The sequence below is a fragment of the Gavia stellata genome, chromosome 4 (genome assembly GCF_030936135.1).
Source record: "Gavia stellata isolate bGavSte3 chromosome 4, bGavSte3.hap2, whole genome shotgun sequence".
In the NCBI taxonomy this organism is placed as follows: domain Eukaryota; kingdom Metazoa; phylum Chordata; class Aves; order Gaviiformes; family Gaviidae; genus Gavia; species Gavia stellata.
Window position 1 is genome coordinate 74,293,367 of NC_082597.1, and position 18,695 is coordinate 74,312,061.

General features: G+C 38.8%; 1 protein-coding gene across 3 annotated transcripts in view; it reads left to right on the forward strand.

Annotated features, from left to right (window-relative positions):
• Positions 1 to 18,695, forward strand: part of SOX5 (SRY-box transcription factor 5) — a 253,266-nt gene that overhangs the window by 148,672 nt on the left and 85,899 nt on the right. For 2 of the 3 annotated variants that reach the window (XM_059816030.1, XM_059816032.1), the window contains exon 6: positions 7,798 to 7,918. In XM_059816030.1, coding sequence (XP_059672013.1) covers positions 7,798 to 7,918 — 121 coding nt within the window. Of the gene's footprint in view, positions 1 to 7,794; positions 7,919 to 18,695 lie in introns of all 3 variants that reach the window. The other variant, XM_059816031.1, reaches the window with a different exon arrangement.

Consider the following 18,695-nt stretch of genomic DNA (forward strand, 5'->3'; position numbering starts at 1 on the left):
GTGGAAAACCAGAAGGAAAAAGTATACAGGTGACTTCTGGAAGGGTGATACGAACAATGACAAGGGAAGTATACTTATTTTTGTCTCTGATTCTTTATGGCATGTACAAAAAACCCCCACGGTTCCTTACAATTTGAAAAACGGAACCAATATATAACAGATCAGCTAACTGTAGAAAACAGTACACATGTGCAGCTCAAGGAATTATCCTACATGCTGTCTTTTAAAACGCATCAGGAAATCTCACACCTGTTTTCTTTTCACTGGCAAACGTTTCCCTGAATAGCTTACTGCTAGAGCGATCAGCACTGGTCCAGACCTCATTGGGAAAAGCATTAACCAAGCGTCTGGGAACTGTGCACTCCATCATACGCTGTGAGGTAGCATCAGTCATTAATGTAAGTTCATAGATTTTCCAGTTTGAAGGGAGTGACTTTGCAGATTAATTCTTGCTACATGACAGTTATATTTAGGAGCAAGTTGCCTCTAGCCAGCAAAAACGCAAATCGAGGACTATATACCATATAAATCAGCAGTTTTGAGAGCCTCAGGTTTGTGGCAGGTTTCCATTATAGTCCTGGCTTATTCTTCTAGGAAAGGTACTAACATTTAAACAAGGTGCCTAGGTGCTTGGAAGCTATGGCATGACAAACATAGTATTTGTGTAAATATTAAGTCAGGAGAAATAAGTCAGTTTGGCCCAAACACTGGTCATCATACCTCAAAAGCCAATTTTGTGTCCTCTGCTGACTTCAACCTCTTCATGAAACAAATGGCTCAATCACCCACACAATCTTTTTCTTCTATAAAAAGGAAAGAGCGAATTATTTTGAGTTTTGCTCTTGAGCTTGGATTAGAAAGGGCTCTTTTGAGAGTGTGCTTCAGTCTTCCAGTGTAGCTGTTACCTGAATTACAGTAGCTTGCTCTGAAAGTCCTGGTTTTGCCAGAGAACCCCACACACTGGGGCATTGTATAGTCTGGAGCAGCCATTCCTGCATGCACTGTTAGGCTTTTTACTTCAAACAGCTGCATATTGGAATGAATTCCAGTTTATGTTCTTTTTATTTCAGGTAGCCTCTTCCTTTTCAGCTAGGCTATTTTTTCAAAGGCCTTTGTGGTAGAATTGCCATGTAAGTATATAACTTACATGCTAAGTGGCACAAGCATGAATACTTCTTGTTACACATCATCCCAAATAGGAAAAAGTCATCTTACTGCTTTTCCCTCCTCTGTATGTTTTTTCTATACCAAATCAAATGTAAAAGAAGTGTTCTAAAGTTCTTTATTTTAGTGACATAAATGAATAAGTAATACTGCTTTTTCCTTTGGAAGTATCCAAGAGATGTTCCTTAATGCAAAAGGTCCTTTTGGCTTATGCCCTTCAAAGTGCTGCTGGAGGTGTTTGCCTCTCACCAGCGCATTTTGTTCTGTAGTATGAAGTGGAGGAGGGAAGCCTTTGGAAGCAAGTTATCAACATGGAAACAGCTACTGTCTGTATTATTTGGCAGTTTAAGGCACTTCACTACACTTCAGTTAAAAAGGCTAAGCATGTGTTCATTTAGTAGTTTTTACAGACTTTATGATGAGATGAATTTGAGACGGATGCTGGTAGTGACACCTGGATTCTCTTGCAGGACTGAGCAAAGACAGAATGTTTCAAGCCTGAAAAGCCTTGCTTTTTTAAAATTAAATATGTTTGTGTAATTCTCTGAGATGTGTTTCAGTTTTCTTGAAAGTTTGTTCCTTGTGTTTTCTGTGAGCCAAGTTGCATACATACCAGCTATTACCTGTTAAGGATTGTCTCCATATTCCATCAAACTAATAGTTTTTCCCACACTGTCACTCCAAATAGAGTTCTCCTATGCTAGTGGAGTTGTAATGGGGGGTGGGGGTGTCTCCCTAAATAGACTTTTTTATTCTTCTTAAAAGATTGCCACTATGAGCGGATTCTTTTCTACAGTCAGTATCACTGTTTGCAAACAATTGTGAACAGTGAGGTGCTACTATGGAGTGAACTGAGGTGTTCAGACAGGATGAATTTTGGTAAGTACTGGTATGAATTGTGTAAGCCTCTTATGCAGCAAAGGGAAGAATATAGGGCCTCAATCAGCCACTGCAGAAAAATTTTCAGGTAGAGATTAGGAAGAAAAAACCTTCACAAAATCCTTTGTCGGGATCCCCTATACCAGTGTGTCTGGCAGAGGAGTCAGCTGCTCCTCAGTAATAAAAGCAAAGCGTTAGGTCAGAGCATGGGGCAGAATGGGTATGCTTTCTGTCTCGTCAGTGTCTTCCTCTCTGCGTCTCTGCTTCTTGGCATCCACCTTCTGTTTTGCGTCTTAAGCGCTCACTAAGCACCCCATAAAAAGCCACCTCAAACTCAGTAGGAGTGATCATTGCATTACCCGGATAGGCAAGGTTCCCTGCCGTATAGATTTAGGACACACTTATGTCAATTTAGGGAACTGATGTAGGGAAGAGAATGGGGAGAACAACATTTTCTTTTCTTATTTTAAACGTCACTGTAAGGGGAAATAGCAGATTGTAGTTATATGAGGACATATATTTTTATTTCCTTTAAGATAGACGTGGGGGGGTGTGAGGGAGAGAGAAAGAGATGGCCAACACATATGCTAATTAAAGAATCCGGTCCTTCAGCATAGTGTGCACCACCATGAGCCAAGTGTTTTTGGAGGAAGAGGTACAGATGCAATTAAACATGTCATTTTTGAAGGACAGATTTATGTTATTGCATGTTAAATGTACATTACATTCTTTCATATACAGTAGAAGAGATGCTTAACTTATAAACAAGTCGCAGGCAAGAAGATATTCATACAACAGTTTGAAGTTAAAAGAATCATTGATGCACATCCACAGTTCTAGGAATGTAAAATCTGAACAACTTTGAAGTGGCTGAGAATAACTCAAATGAAAATAAAAAATTAGCCACACTTCTACATGAAAAAGCCATGTAAGAGATCATTTCAGCAGATGCTCATACAGCTCTTGAAGGGCATCTTCTAAACAGCTCAAGAGTAAAATACTGCTCAGAGTTTTGTCAGTTTGTAGACAAAGGAGTGTTGCTTTTAGCAGCCATTTTTATTCACACTAAGTAATTCGTTACTCCGTCACCAGTCTCACTGAAATGAATAGAATTGCTCCTGAAGAACAGGAGGTGGGTAGAAGATCAGTATTCCCCCCTCAGTGGGAAGTATTATATATGGGTGTCGGGAAAGGTATTGAAATATTTACCTTGGAGAGAGGAAAACTTATATAAAAGTTTATACTAATAAACATGTAATGAGCAACTGCGGAAATGAAATTGGTGGAAGTGTATAAAGATAAAATAAATAAAATTAATAGCAGCTGCTATGTTAGGGGCTTAGATTTGTTGAAAGTATGGGTTTACGTTACTTGAGAAATATTATAAGCCTGCTAGATTAAACAAGAGTCATGTGAGGGGGAAAACTGTGAACTTTTTAATTAAAGACTGTGTCAGGATGCAGGAGCATAAAGGACCAAAATAAGGTCAGGCATGCTGTCCTGATTCTGGCATTTCCTAAGCCTTGAATGCCTAACTTTGCAACCTTAATGTTTCCTTAAACTATTTTGTCTTTGTAGCTATTTATATTGTGACCCAAAGAGCACGTGACATTTTACAGAAAACAGAGTAGAGCTGTAGTTGTCAGGTGTTTGCAATCTAAATTTATGTAAGTCACAGCAGGAGCTAGTAACAAACAGTAGGGGTAACTGTTAAAAGCATACTCCTTAGTGCTTAGGTAGCTGTGGTAACCATAGTATGTTCCTAAATGTAGGTAGGAGACCAAAATTTAGGCGGAAATACTACAATTATAATGAAGCTGGGAATGCTGGGAATCTAGCTGTGGCTACGCTGAATGCACGTCTTTGTACGGTTGGATTTGTTATGGTGAAGTCATAAAAGGACATGCACAGATTTGTGAAGATGCTGGCCCAGGCTTCAACAACTTGAATCAGTTCCAAGTTTACTAACAAATTTCTTTTGATAAGTCGTTTAAGGGCAGATTTTTCAAAGGCACTGAAATAAATAAAGATACAGAGAGGCGCTTCCCAAAATTGAAAATCTCTATCGGCAACTCAGTTTCCCACTTGGACAGTAGATATACAATTAGTTGCTTGTCATGTGCTAATACTGTTTTTTTCATTGATGAGTTCTTTAGGGCTAGTCTCTTTTTTGGATTTTCAGTGTATGAAGGGTCCCTGATTTTGGTTTGGGCTCTAGGTGAAATTTGGTTGCAATTTCTTCCGCTCCTAAAATACTTTGCCGTCACAGAAGATGACTTGCTGTCCTCATTATGAATTAGAGAACCTTTACTTTCTTGGCCTGTGTGAACTTGTGTATCTGCTTCCTTAAGGGGAGCATTTCTCATAAAGTGAATGTCAAGTGGTGTGGTTTTACTTCCTTCATTGCATCACGGGCTTCCCTCTTGCCCCAAATTATTTGTCAGAGATATGTGAAAGTATGAATTCCTTAACTAGTGAATTGATTGTATAGAATATTATGGCTCTCATGACATTTGATTAATTTCTTTGTTATTTTGTATATGTCATATGCCTTTTCTGTGCATACCATGCCTCTACAGTTTGTCATGTAGTACAGGAGTACTTCTGGTTAATCTGGTATGTGGTGACGGCATTTGAATTAAAAGAAAGATCAGGGAACTGTGTGATCAGTTGACATCGTGGTAATAGTATGTGTAGTGAAAAAACAGGCCCTTAGAAGATTCTATCGGTATCATCCAGACTAATACCCTAAATTAGATAAGAAGTTACAAGGTGAAATGGTAGCCTGTTAAATCCATTGGGAATTTTGTGACAATTTAAACTACAATCTTTATCTTTAGGTAATTACAACTAGGAAGAAGTTGTAGGAACAACTAAGAAGAGAGAGATTGGCAAGTGGAGAATCTTGACAGCTGTATGCGTTTTTAGATTGTTAAAGATGTATTTCTTTTTATGGACATACGTATGTCCATTAGCAGAACAAATTGAAAGGCCTGAAAAATAGCTCTGATTTGCAGTCCGTTACATTCAAATTAGAAATGTGGTATCAAGAAGTTACCATCGAGAAAACACTGGGAAGTATATAAACTTTATAACAAAAAACATTTGTGAGAGATGTAACTGACGTAGTAATAGCTTTAAAAAAAAAAAAAGGAAAGAGGAAAATACCCTTCATGTATAACTCAGAAGGAGGGCCTGTGTTCTGTGCCACTTGAAACAGTTGTATCCTAGCAATTCTAGGTAATAGTAATAAACATAACAAAAGTTAAGATGTAGTAGTTAAATGAGCCATAAAAATGAAGAGTCCGTAATTTATGTTGTATTGTGTCAGGTAATCGGATTAAAATAAACTAATGTTTGCACTTACGTGTATTTGGGAGAAAATGAAGTGTAGCTGTTTGAGTGGTGCTACATACATTCCATCCTGGAATGAAAATCACATTGTTTTGACTGCGTTATTTCTGTATCCATGCAAACCATCCTCATCACTCTATAGTTCTTACCTCCTTAACGCACCCAGGGTTGTGTCATTTGAAATTAGTGGGTAGAAAGCCCCTTGGAGAGATAAAGAGCAGCAGTGATTTGAAAAAATGAAATGCAGCAGTCAGAGTTAAAAAGAAAGGGCATTTTCCTGGTAAATGTTTTCCTAAATGGGAATTTTTCAGTGTGGTGTTTTGCTCGTGTGTTTGGCAGTCACTTGGAATCAAGTGCAGACTTGTGCTACATTGTGGGCTTGGCAATGACAATTTGTGTGTGTGTGGTGCTTTAGTTATATTAGCCCTGGAGGCAGAGTTAACACTTGCAGTGGGACAAGAGTATTTGCAGTCATCAGAGAACTTTGCAGTCAGCTTCAATAACATCACTCCATTTTTTTCACTTTTTTTTAACATTTTTTTTGGCAGCAAAGCTCTTAGTAGAACCATCTGTCTTTCTATTAGTGTTTTTGAGTCCTGTTTTGAAGCTTCTTTGCTTGGCAAAGTCACTTTCATCCTTGGAAACCATTTAAAAAAAAGTTCTGTGGCTTTTTGCCGAAGAAGAGTACTATGCAAAAATTCCACACGGCTGTTCATTTTTGTTCTAAAAGAATACCGTTACTTTGTCTTTGTCTTAAAAAAAACCCAAAAAAACAAAAAAAACCACAAACCCAAATAAAACAGTCGAAAAATAAACACATGAAGAAAAGGCAGGCATTGGGCAGTTGTAGGGCAACTGAGTGGGGATAGAGAAGAAATCACATTTGATACGTTTTTTTCCTCCAGCAATCCAGTTAAAAGTACATATGTCTTCTAGTTAACAGGATCAGAATGGAAAGGAGAACACTGAAGTAACAAAAAATGGATCAAGTTAGTTCAGTGAGTGGAGCTACATCTGCTCTAGCTTCAGTCCCAACCTTAATCTCCCACTGCAACGATTTCCATCAACAGCGCTCCTGAACTCCATCCTTGCAAATTGTTTCAGACTATAAAGATGCCGTCAGCGTGCGCACAGGTGTTGACAGGTCCTGGCATAAATGAAGAGGTTACCTTCCCAAATTTCATATCACTCTTCTGCCTTCTAACAGTGTTGGGTGAACCAAGACATCTCCTGGATCTTCAGGAGATTAAATTAAAATAAAATGAAGTCAAGATGCTGTAGTCTGAACTGTGGCAACCAAGGAGCTGGCACAGGTTCTCTTTTGCCAGTTCTGCTGTGCAGGCAATAATGAAGGGAGTAACACCTTCTCATGCCTCTGGCCAAAAAGGATTGTCTATCAACACCCTAATTCTCCTTGTTTCTTAAGGCTACAGAGCACAAACTAAATTTTAGTCTTCGATAACATATTTATCTCTGATGCCTCAGCTTTACAGTGCCATTAAAAATCTAGGTGACCTCTTGTAAAAAATGAGTCAAGTCTCCCTTTACTGACTGATCTGTTCAGTACAGTGGGGTTTTTTAATTAAAAATAGCCATTTAACATTTTAATCTAGCAAACTTTTTGTTCCTCATCTGTGTGAAATACAAAGATGATGTCCATTTCTAGCAATTAAAAACTCTGACAGAACTGGGTAAAAGCAATAGTATGAGACGTTTTGCCGTGGCCAACTTCCAGTTTTGATGACTAATTTCTGCATGTCTTAAGTCCCCTGCAGTATCCACTTACAATATAATATTTTCCATTTCCTGACTTGCATGGTTGTGTACAGTTGCTGTGAGAAGTTGAACAGCTAACGCTTCAGACATAGCTGTGTTTTATTTGTGAATAAAGTGTCTCAGAGCTTTTTTCTTACCATCTCAGAGTCTTTATCTTTTCACATGTACAAATAAGTGCATGTATATGGTCAGAAAAATAGTACTGACTGTGCTGTACACTACGTATGCACATATTTGTACTTTGTGTGTGTGTATCTTTGTGTTTGGGCTCAGTCAGGGTGAAAGCTACTGCCTGAGACAGAGATATTGTTACACAATGCAATAAAAGAGAAGAAAAACCCATCCTGCAGTCAAAGTGAGGCATTATGGACTGTGGGGGGAATAATTAATTGGGATATAGGTATGCATTAGTGGAATTCTTTTTATTTATTTTGGATTAATGAAATCCATACTAAGTGTTTTGGTAATTAAGATGAAGCTGAATAGTTGATGCTACTCGAACACCCCATTGCGGAGGAGCATGTTCAAACCTGACCTCTCAGATCAGAAGTAAGAAAAAGCATGTAAGCAGACTTTTTCCCCAGAAAAAATTCCACGTTTGATTTTCCCTCTCCTGTTCAGCAGGTCCAGGGTCAGCTGCCTCCATTAATGATTCCTGTATTCCCTCCAGACCAACGAACCCTAGCAGCAGCCGCACAGCAAGGATTCCTTCTTCCTCCTGGTTTCAGCTACAAAGCGGGATGCAGTAAGTCCTGTAGATTTTTTTAGCTGGAAGTGGCTATAGGGCACAATTTCATGCCAATCTGTATAAAAGTATCACCTCTCTAGTCTAATGGACAAAGCCGTTAACTCGCACAGATGAGTGTAAAATAGAGGATTAGTTGTTACTGTATGAGAAGAGATTGTCAGAGATGAAGTATGTGTTTCAACATAACAGCAAAACATTTCACACAAGTAGATTTGTGCACCTTCTTTCTGACAGATCTTTTTGACAAGTGAACATGCTCATGACCACACATGCATACATACATCTGAAGAGAAGCTATTTGAAAATACCCAATAAATTTCAGCACTGTTGTAAGAAAACATGTTTTTTTCCTGAAGCAGCCTGCTTACTATTTGTGAACTGAGGGCCTATTCTAGTCTTTCTTCACACAGAACTCACATTAATCTCAATGGGGATTCTGCACAAAGATCAAAGATAGCATATGCCTTTCAGTTTGATGGACTAACACAAACTATGAGTATATTTATGAGAGCCTATCACTGAAAAATACAGCATCTGCTTTTTTAATCTTTGAAAGATTTGTATTGTTCTCTTCACTCCCCAGATTTTTTTGGAAATTTTATTTAAGTCTTCTATAGGATTTCATGTTCCTGTCAACAGGATGATAATAAATACAAGTTAAGGAATAATCGAGGAACTTCATTTCCATGAATAGACTTAGCTACAGCATGAATTTCATAGACTTGTTTTCATGCATTTGTGCTTGTATAATTCTTCTGACATCAGTTTCCTACTGAGTTATCTAGGTCTTGCTTGTTCTACCGTTCTCTGTCTCTAGCATGGGTGTTTAGCTTTATTATGTCCATGTCAGTGTATCCATCTGTACCATTGACTAACTCATGAATTCATCAGTTGTTTTGAGTTACTCAGCACTTGCCAGTGCAGCAGTTTCATAAAATTAGAACATAAAAAGATTCCTTTAGTTAAACTGGCTTAGCCCACAGTTTCAGATTTCTTTCAGTTTCTGTAACATTGTAGATACAGTACTTGAATGTGAACTTGAGTTTCTTTGGCCTCTAATCCCTTTTCCTAATATTTTACAGACTGGGACCACTACTGAAAATTACTGTTCAAAACACTTCACGTCCCTCAGCAGCTGCAGTGCCAAGCATAGGCTCATTCAGTTCTTCCAGTGATTTCACACTCAGTCTCTCTCAAATGGGAGAAGTAGTGATTCACGTTACAGAATGTTTAGCTGAAAGCCACACTGAATATGAATGCTACCATAACTGTAGGCCTGGAAAAGGTCAGGAAAGCACCCCATTAGATATATCTGGCAGATTAAATTAGTTCCATGTTAATGAAGTCTGGTTTGGATAGAAAGAGTTGAGGTTGGTTTTTTCCCTTCTTTTTACTGCATGTACATTAACTGTAAGACAGTCCTATAGTTCCTCACATCCATGAAGTACATATGACATTGCATGTTTGTGTAACCTTGAAAATGAAAAAAGAGCAAAGTTGCTGCTGCTCCTGGCAGTAAGGCTTGGAATTAACAGCATGCCAAGGTCTAGGACTGAGCAGAAGCCAGTGGAAAAAGACAGCTCTGTGTTTGGTGATTCCCTGGCATGTTTGACTGAATTTGACTGAGAAGCTGAGGAAAAGTGATAAGTAGTCCAAAGGATTTTTTCTTTTCACTCACAGTTTAGTGTAAACAAAAAAGCATATACGGATTTAGCTACACCTAGAAAGCTTGTGGCAATATAAAACATAGCTGCCTTAAAACTATAACACGTTCACATCAAGTAATGTTTTTGACAGGCCATTAAAACATATTTCTCCCACTTTGCTGCTTGCCCTTCTGTGTGAGTCCTCTTGGCAAAGATGTGGTAGACTGTAAACCAAAGAGCTTTGGATAAAATTTTGTAAAGCACCTTAGGAGACCGCATCTTCATTTGAAGAGTGACAAAGGCACTAGGATCTAAGTCTCAGGGATATTTAGCAAATGTTTATACTGTAAGCTTTAGTACAAAGACCTATGCTAGCTCGAACTGAGCTAAAGTGGATACCCGTATAGCACTGCAACCGAGAACGTACAGCAGATTCATTTGCTCAGCTTCTCAGCACATTAAATGCCTAACTTTCACTGAGTTTGCTTTTGGATGCAAGGCCTTCCTATGAACTTCTGAAGACCCCACTGCCAGCATTTTTACCTGACTGCCACTGTATGTTTTAAATTTGGCTTATGTACCTTATGAAAATGGAAGCTCACTTCAACATCTTCCTGGTCCTTTTGGAAAACCTTACTAGCATTAACAACCTGCACATAGGAACATTAAAAATCTCCATGGGACAATTCAGTTCCAGTCACAAATAACAAAGAACTATGAAAATTTTCATACAATGTTTCTCAGTAAAATGGAGATTTGAAATTTGGGGGGAGAAGGAAGAGGGAATTGTTGTGACAACCAATATTTTCATAACTAACTAATGATGCTGAGCACCTTGATTATGGATATCTGGTTGGGCACACCTTTAAAGGCACATTTATACTGTTATGTGCCCTGCCCCTTTGAAAAGTCAGATCTCCAAAAGACTATCTCAAAATCAGCAGCATGTCATCTAAGGCACTGCAGATCTCTAGTCAGTTGTGCTGTTGGTCACACCTGATGACGGGGTTACTTGCCGCCTCTGTCTGCAGGCCAAGTAGCTAAAGAGAGAACTCTCGCGAGTTGCTCATCGCTGTGGCTCTTAACTTCTGACATACTGGCCAAGCTTCTTGGTTAAGCACTCCCTACCTTGCTTCTGTCCAGGCTGGGACAGCAAGGACTTTCTGTTAAAATTGCTTAAACTGAGCTGGCTCATTTTAATGGAAACATGTTGGGAAGTGATTAAACAAGCAGCTTGGTCACAGTAGTAACCTTTGGCAGGGGGCTGTGATTGGAGATGGTGGTCTCTTCAGCCAGCACAGCTGCAGCTGGAAGAGAATGTGTGATCAAGCCTCGAGGTCAGTGAAAGCAAAAAAATAATGAATACGTAGTCATACTGCTATTTTTCTTTCATTCAGCTTAGATAATGAATCCAAACAAACTTATTCAATGCTTTCTGATTCACCTGTCCATGTTAGAGTAACAGAGGGTCAAATGTATGTCTCCCAGTGGTTTCAGAGAGTAGGTATGGTAGGGTTCCTCAGCCAGTGCTTCCCAATGGACTAATGACTTATCCAGGGAGAGACTATGGAAAGGAAGAGTACTGTTTTCTCTACACATACTTCCTTTTCTGAGGATTTGACTGAAGATAACACAAAAACAGTCATAAAAGTTCGTAGTGGGGGTCCATTTAGATTCCTCTCATGGCAGATACCTAGAGAAGAGTAGGAGAATTGGGCAAGAGTATACCAATACTTTATCTCCTTATACTTTGCCAGGTTCCAGTCGTTGGGGACTCAGGGACCTTCTAACCCAGTGGTGGCATCAGTGTGTGAGAGCTATTCTGTCTGTTACTGAAAACAGAGAGGTTTCTCTGCTTGGGTTCCTACCTGATTCGAAACATTCTAGATGGCTGAAATGATCAAAAGAATACAACAGTATCAGTCTCTAGCATGTGCAGAGAAAATTACTCAGTTATACTTCTCCAAATATTTTGTGAAATTGGGTAAATACAGGGAGGAGGGGGGTAAATATTTTCTCCATGGTTACATGGCAGGTCATGGTCTTTGGCTTCCAATTCAATGTAGTAAATTTCCTTTTTTTCTTTTTCTCCATAGCAGATCATGCTTGGGAGTGGCTTGATTTTTCATTTTGTTTTGTTTTTTAAACAGATGGTTTGCATTACATAAGGGACAATTTACACAAGTTGACACTTCCCCTTTTTTCTCTGTGGCATATTGTGTGGTGGTAAAGTTGGCAGAGAAAAAAGGAGGAACTTCTATTAGGATTACATTTCTATTTGAGAAAAAGATTCATAATCTATGGTTCCAGTTGATTTTTAACCTCCACACCTAGATATAGTCGCATGGTTTGTAAAATATTTGATACTATTATTTACAACCAAAGCATTCATGAGAAAGGTAAGTTGGCAGTATGTGATGGACTGTATTGTCCACGATCAGCAAGGAAAATACTGCTTACCTACTTATTTGCTACATACCTGGTTATCCATTCCCTGTGTGCTATTTGGAATGTAAGTATTTGGGGTTTTTTGCAAACCTCTTTATATGTATTTTATTATATACATAATATGTAATATTTATATAGATGTATAATGCAGATCTCTTTATAAAAAGAGTTGATGTTTCAAAGCGGGGTATTAACTAAGTTAGTGACCTGTGACATGAGTGGATGTTAGGCGTTAACCCGAGTATCCTAATATGTGAACTGGTTTTAGCAGCAGGTGAGCGCCTTCCATTTCAGCTGATGTTGAAACCAAACAGCCCAATTACTGCATTTCCCAAACTGTGGCAAAGCTTCTCCCACATTTAGGCTATGCAGATTGGCTCAGGTCATTTAACCCTTCTCCTTTTATTCTCAGCCAGCATTCTTTAATCCTATCATTCGTTACTACTGCTACTACTAGTTCAGCTCCACTTGTGATACTTGCTAGATAATATACATGACTCCCAGCATTTCAGCAATGGCGAGTGAAATGTCAGCTCTGCTGAGGTCTGAGGAGCTCTTGCTGTTGACTTCACTGAAGTCAGATTTCACACCAGATGATACAGATCTGCTAGGGCCACTCTTAGAAATAATTAGAATTTATTTAGAGCTAATTAATATTTGTGAAGTGCTTTGAAAGTATAAAAACAGTGTAAGTGATAGAAGAGAAGAAGTTTTGCCCTTTAAAAACTGCATAGTTCTGCCTCCGAGGAGGCTGCTCTTTAGTCGTAGGTAGTGTGATCCTTTTATTAATGCACATATGTATAGATTTGTATGTGGAATATTAAGGCATGATTGGCTTCCCTGTATAAGAGATAATAAAGGGAATGAAATAAAGATTTGGGAAAAAGGGCTGCTTCTGGGGAGCTATTTACAGAAAAGGCAGAAGGGGTTAGGCTGAGAACAGTGGTAGATTGGGTATTCTTCAACAGCTGTAAGGAGCAGAATACAGCAGGAGAGAATGCTTCCCCATGCTTCCTCTGTGGTTCTACGTGCGCAGCACTGTTTACAATTAGCTTTCCACTAAAAGACACAGAATAGCCCAAACTTTGTAAAGATGGGCCTTCCCCAATTAATGGTGCTAAGTAAGATTCATTTTGGAAACTGCACTCCATCGCTTCTTTAAGCATTTGATGATTGTGATAAAAAGGAAGTGAAGTGTTGACTAGCCACTTACGGCAGGGTGGTATGTTGTATCAGTTCTGAGATTTTTCAGTATGATTGAAGCTGTTGAATACCAGCTAGTTTCTTCTCTGGAGGATGAAGAACAACATGCTTCATTTTCTAAACTGAGGTGTGCAAGAAATTTAATTATATGGAGATTTTTAGGATTTGTTCTCTTTTCTCAGGAAACAATAGTTACAAAGTCCGTATTTCTGGAAGTGGGATTTACCCCAAATATATTTTCCAGGTTATTCGCAAATTCTCAGGAAAGCTTGTAGGTAGCCTTTTGTTTGCTGATACCTATGTTATTTTTATGGAAATATGCCAAATTTTAGAAACAAGAATTGTTTTTCTTTGCTCGTTCCTCCTCTCTCCTGTGGATAATTTGTTGTAACAAATCATGCTGTGTTCCCAGTCAGATGTCATCAATATGAGGTTTTCTGAAAGCACTGTAATCACTATTTCAACCATATCCAATAAGGGGGGGGAAAATCTGAATATACAGTAGGTACATCGTATGTGTCGTACATATCAGCTTGTTGCTGCTGGAAGTGTTCTAAATAAAATAATGCACACAAAGTTATTGATGAAATATCTAATTACCTTTTAAAATCAGCAAAAATGTGTGAGGTGAACAAGCCAAGCCTAATAAAATTAAAATATGCTGAATTTACTGTTCATCTATATTCTGAACAATAATTCCAATGTCCGATAAAAATGAAACTCTCACTTAATTGGTTCCTCATACAGTACAATAAAATTAATGTTTAGGAGTTAAATACCATAAACTTCCTCAGGGAAATTTGCTGATGTATCTCTGTTTTTTTAGTCCGTCACATGTTGTATTGTTCAATGGAGTATCATGTGGACAGACAGTCTTATAACTTTTCTTGTGCTCAGTGTCCATGTGTCTGGCTTCTAAAGAGACCGAGCACTAATTTCTGATTTAACTGTGTCAGCTGTATCAGCTGACATACAGGTCATTGATAATCACCAAATCACAAGAAAAAAATATTGACATTGCTATGCTTTTATCAGAATGACAAAAATAAGAACCATGTGTTGTGAGGACCACATACTGTAGCTTCTTTATAAAGATGCTAGTCATCTTTCAGGGCTACTGTTTATGCCTTGGAAAAGAATGAGCATATGACTAAACCCTCATGTTACCCGCAGGATAAGAAAAGAGTAATAGCATTGTGGATAGAAACAGCAAGAAGAAGGAATTTTTGGTAACAACTTTGCCGTTTAGCATACATGAGAATGTGTCGCTTCTGTAATGCTGCAAATGCAACGGAAGGCATCAAGATTGCAAAAAATAACAACAACACTAAAGACTATTTCTAACTGAAATAATCCCATAGCCCCTGATCTTCGTGTTGCTTCTCAGAATAATGCTAATAAAAATAAAATAGACAAGCAAAATAATGGGGTCCTGTGAAAGCAGGCTGATAGTTTCAGTTCAGTTTCTAGGCCATAACAGAAGTCTGGTGTTACGGCACTATTATCCACTGTTGGGCAACCAAATAAAAGTCCAGATTTTTAAATTCATGAGCATGTACAAACCTCTGTGGAAATACACTGGCTTTCCTTGGTACTCAGAGCTTTTGAATAACTGTCATTTATTCAACACGTATATTAAAAAAAAGGGTACCATGCAAATCATGGGATTATTCTGGTTGGAAGGGATCTCAGAAGGTCTGTAGTCCAACCTCTTCTTCCAAGCAGGATCATCTAGGAGATAAAACCAGGTTGTTCAGGGCTTTATTCAGTCAGGGCTTGAAAACCTCCAAGGACAGAGACTGCACAACCCTGTTTTGACAGCCTGTTTCAACATCTGTCTGTCCTTATGGCAAAAATCTGATCCTTTCTTGAGTCAGTTTATGTCCATTGGCTCTTGTCCTCCAACCAAACACTGCCGTGAGGAGCCTGGCCCTGTCTTCTTGATCACCTCCTCACAGGAATTGGAAGGCTGCTTTTAGGTCCCTGCAAAGCCATCCTTTCTGTAGACTGAATTGTTTCTCTAAAATACAAAATAGGCTAATCCCTTGTAGGCATCACTCGGTCAATGCTGTCCAGAACTATCCTCAAAGAACATCAGGGAACCAGTTTGGGTTTCTTTTTGGAAGCCACTGGTGGTATCTTCTTCATACTCTTTTTCTTACTTATCTAAATCCCTAATCCTAGAGCCAGAAGTCAGGGAACACTGCTCATGTCTTTCACAGCCTTCCGTTACTCTTACTTCATGTTTGCATCACACCAAAAAAAATTGAAACGAAAATGGTGATGAGGATGAGAATGAATGAGTGGTGAGAAGAGACGCAGTGGCTTACCTGTCAGTTAGCCATCAGCTGTGATTATTCATTATAGATATACTTAAGTGATAAATTGAGTGTAAAATTATTGTGCCTTTTTCTAGAGCTTGTCAAAAATGGGGGGAAGATAATGTAGAATTCCTTTTCATTCAACAGAATCTACTATAAGGAAATGTTTATTCCGGTATTTTTCATGGAATTTAGTTTAGCATTCTGGTTTTGGAAATTATAATCTAAGAATTAGGTTTTGTTTCCTACTCTTTATATTCTTTACACTGTTTTCTTTTTTTTCTTCTCCTTCCATGACCTCCAACTTTTTTCACTTGCTCTCCCTGAAAGACAGGTAGGAGGAAAACAATAAGCTTAAAAAAAATCATAGGAAATAAAACCCCTACTTCTCCTCTTCTGGTATCTTTTTTTTTTTTAAAGAAGAAAATCTCAGAAAAAAAATCAGAGTTCTATTGTTTCATATAATCAGGTTCAACTTAAAAATCCTGTCAAAACATTATAATTTAACATTAGCATGTAACTTGATTTGTGTAGCAAGTAAGACAATTGTGCCTGCTCTGAAGAGCTTGCAGCCTGTCAGGAGACAAGACAAGACACTAGCAGGGATTACACCATGAAGGCGAATAAATGAGATGAGTGACAGAAAAAGGAATACAAAAAACATCTTATGAGTTTAGGTGAATGGTGCAACACACATAATGTTATCTCCTATGCTTTCTTTTCTCTTTAAAAAAAAAGTCTTAATGTTTTTTAACTTACTAAACTCCTTTGGTAAAATTTTGCAAAACATATCAATGATTTAAGAGCCACTGTTGTATTTCCACAAGTACACAATCATTTGATATCCATGAGCTTGGTAGCTAGTCAGTTGAAAATTAAGTTCCTAAACACACAGGGTTGTTATTTTGCATTTTGGGACAGGATGTCCACTTGGCTCTGTACCACAACTTACTTTCACAGAAAAGCGTTTTCAGTGGATAGGGAAAGTTCGTAGAAAGAGTGGTTTAAAAGTGAATGTACTTCATGAAAAATCCTCTTGTAAGCAAGATCTTGGAAGATTATTTTGGGCAAGGATGAAGGTGCGATTTGAAATTGAAAGAAGTTGCAGTGCATAAATTACCAGGAAGGAGGTTCTGGGTATGTTTGTGGAAGATGGACCAAAAGAAGCATAGAGAAATAAAGAACTGGCACAGAATGGAGGGTTCAGCCTTGCCTTCTTTCTTCCCTGAGCCACTGGCGTTCTCCTTTGCTCACAGTGTGCACCAACACCTCTAGTACACCCCATCAGCTCCTCCAGGCTGACATATCCCATTAATGTCTTCTGTATCACCAGTTCTGTATCTCCAGTACATACGTCCTTCTGTGCTCTTTTCATGTAGTCAGTGTTGAATAATTCTGTTCTTCAAAGTGATGTCACCAAGTAGCTGGGAAATAACTGTGTATTAGAGAAGAATATGTCAGCTAATGAAATATTTTTTACCATGTTCTTACAATAAAAATCCCAGCCTTTGACTTGCTCCAGATTTTACCATATAGTGTACTAAAGAAAAGCAACAACAACAAAACAACAACGAAACTTCTTTCTGATGTTTTGTTTATAAGAAAAGTCCACTCATAATGAGAGACAGTTTAGAACATGAAAGGAATGCACAAAAGGTATCTTTTGGTAGCTGAAAGATGCAGGGAGGTACACTCCTGCCTGCATGCTTTCGTAGATTAATGGTGAATTTTGTGAATTGAAATGTGGTATAGCTGTTTGAGAATTTATTGGTGTTTTCAGTGATGCAAACTTGTGAATGCTTGGGAAATATTTATTTCTAATAACTGTATATCTTGCCTCACATTCCTGCAATGTTCCCAGAGCTTGGGAAAAAAAATGTAGCGACTTTTTACGTCTAAAAATAAGATATTTACTGAAGAAGTAGTGAAATAGTCAAGACATGCGTTTTCCAGACTTCAGAATTAACTAAAACGGCTCAGGCAAAACCTTCAGTCTGAGACGGGAATAAATTTAAGGACGGTAGAAAGAGATATCATGTTCTAGAGTAACAGCGAAGAGTGTGCAGGTCCATATTTATCAGAGGAGACTTGAGGCCTTTGTTAGTATTTTGAAGGGCGGCAGCTGCTCCTGCACTAAGTGATGTGAGTACGTAAGTGCTTGGCCTCCTCACTGACACAGGGCCTGGATCCCTCCCAGGGAAGGACACTATCTGAAGAGTTGTCCGTGGGTTTTAATCTTGGCTTTTCCACTAGCCTGTTGTGTGACCCGGGCATGGCACGGCGTTTGGGCATATTCCTTGCTCTTTTGTGGTTTGTCTCCTGTGGACAGTAAGCTCCTCCAGAGGCAGGCAATCTTTTGTTAGACATTTGTACCGCGGCAAACACAGTGGATGCCTAATCCCAATGCTGTCTCTGCTCGTTACTGTACCTTCCTCCAGCTTCCTCACTGCTGCCGTGTCTGTACCGTGGGAGAAGTAATGTGGATGTACTGTGTATGAGTAGCACTTGTGAAAGAATCGCAGCACAGGCAGGATGTACTTTTCTTCATCAAAAGCATTGCTAAACCCCTAAGATAAGAGGGTATTGCCAAAGCATAATGATGCAAAGATTCGTAATAGGTTACAGAAGCCTTTCAGATTTGTTTGTTGGGTTTGTTTCTTAAAAATATTTTGGACCACTGGAAAAATGTAAAACCCTTTAGAGCGTGAACTAACAAAAAACCAACCTGGTAAACAGGAGAGCCTATCTCTGCACAGCTGATGTCTGTTTTTAGGATGAATGTGAGTTTTTTCCTTGGAATTCTGAAAACCTGCATTAGCATGTATTCGTGTAGTAGTTGCTTTCTAGCATGGTCTCCTAAAGAGTCCCAGAGGCATTACCTACACCTCCAAAGCCAGTGATTGTGACTGCACGTGGCCACAGGGTATGCACGTGGCCATGGGGACTTTAGCATCTTCTTCTCTCAGAAGCATCTCCTTGATACATCTACCAAATGAATCACAGAAGATAGGAATTACCACAACAGATGAGGGTATACGAATCTGCCTGGCTGTTTAGGGAGGTGAGAATAGTGGGATTTATGAATTAGCATGAGGTTGTGGGAAGACCGGCTGAGGCTTATACATGTGTGTGGAGAGAAGAGGAATGTGGGACAGT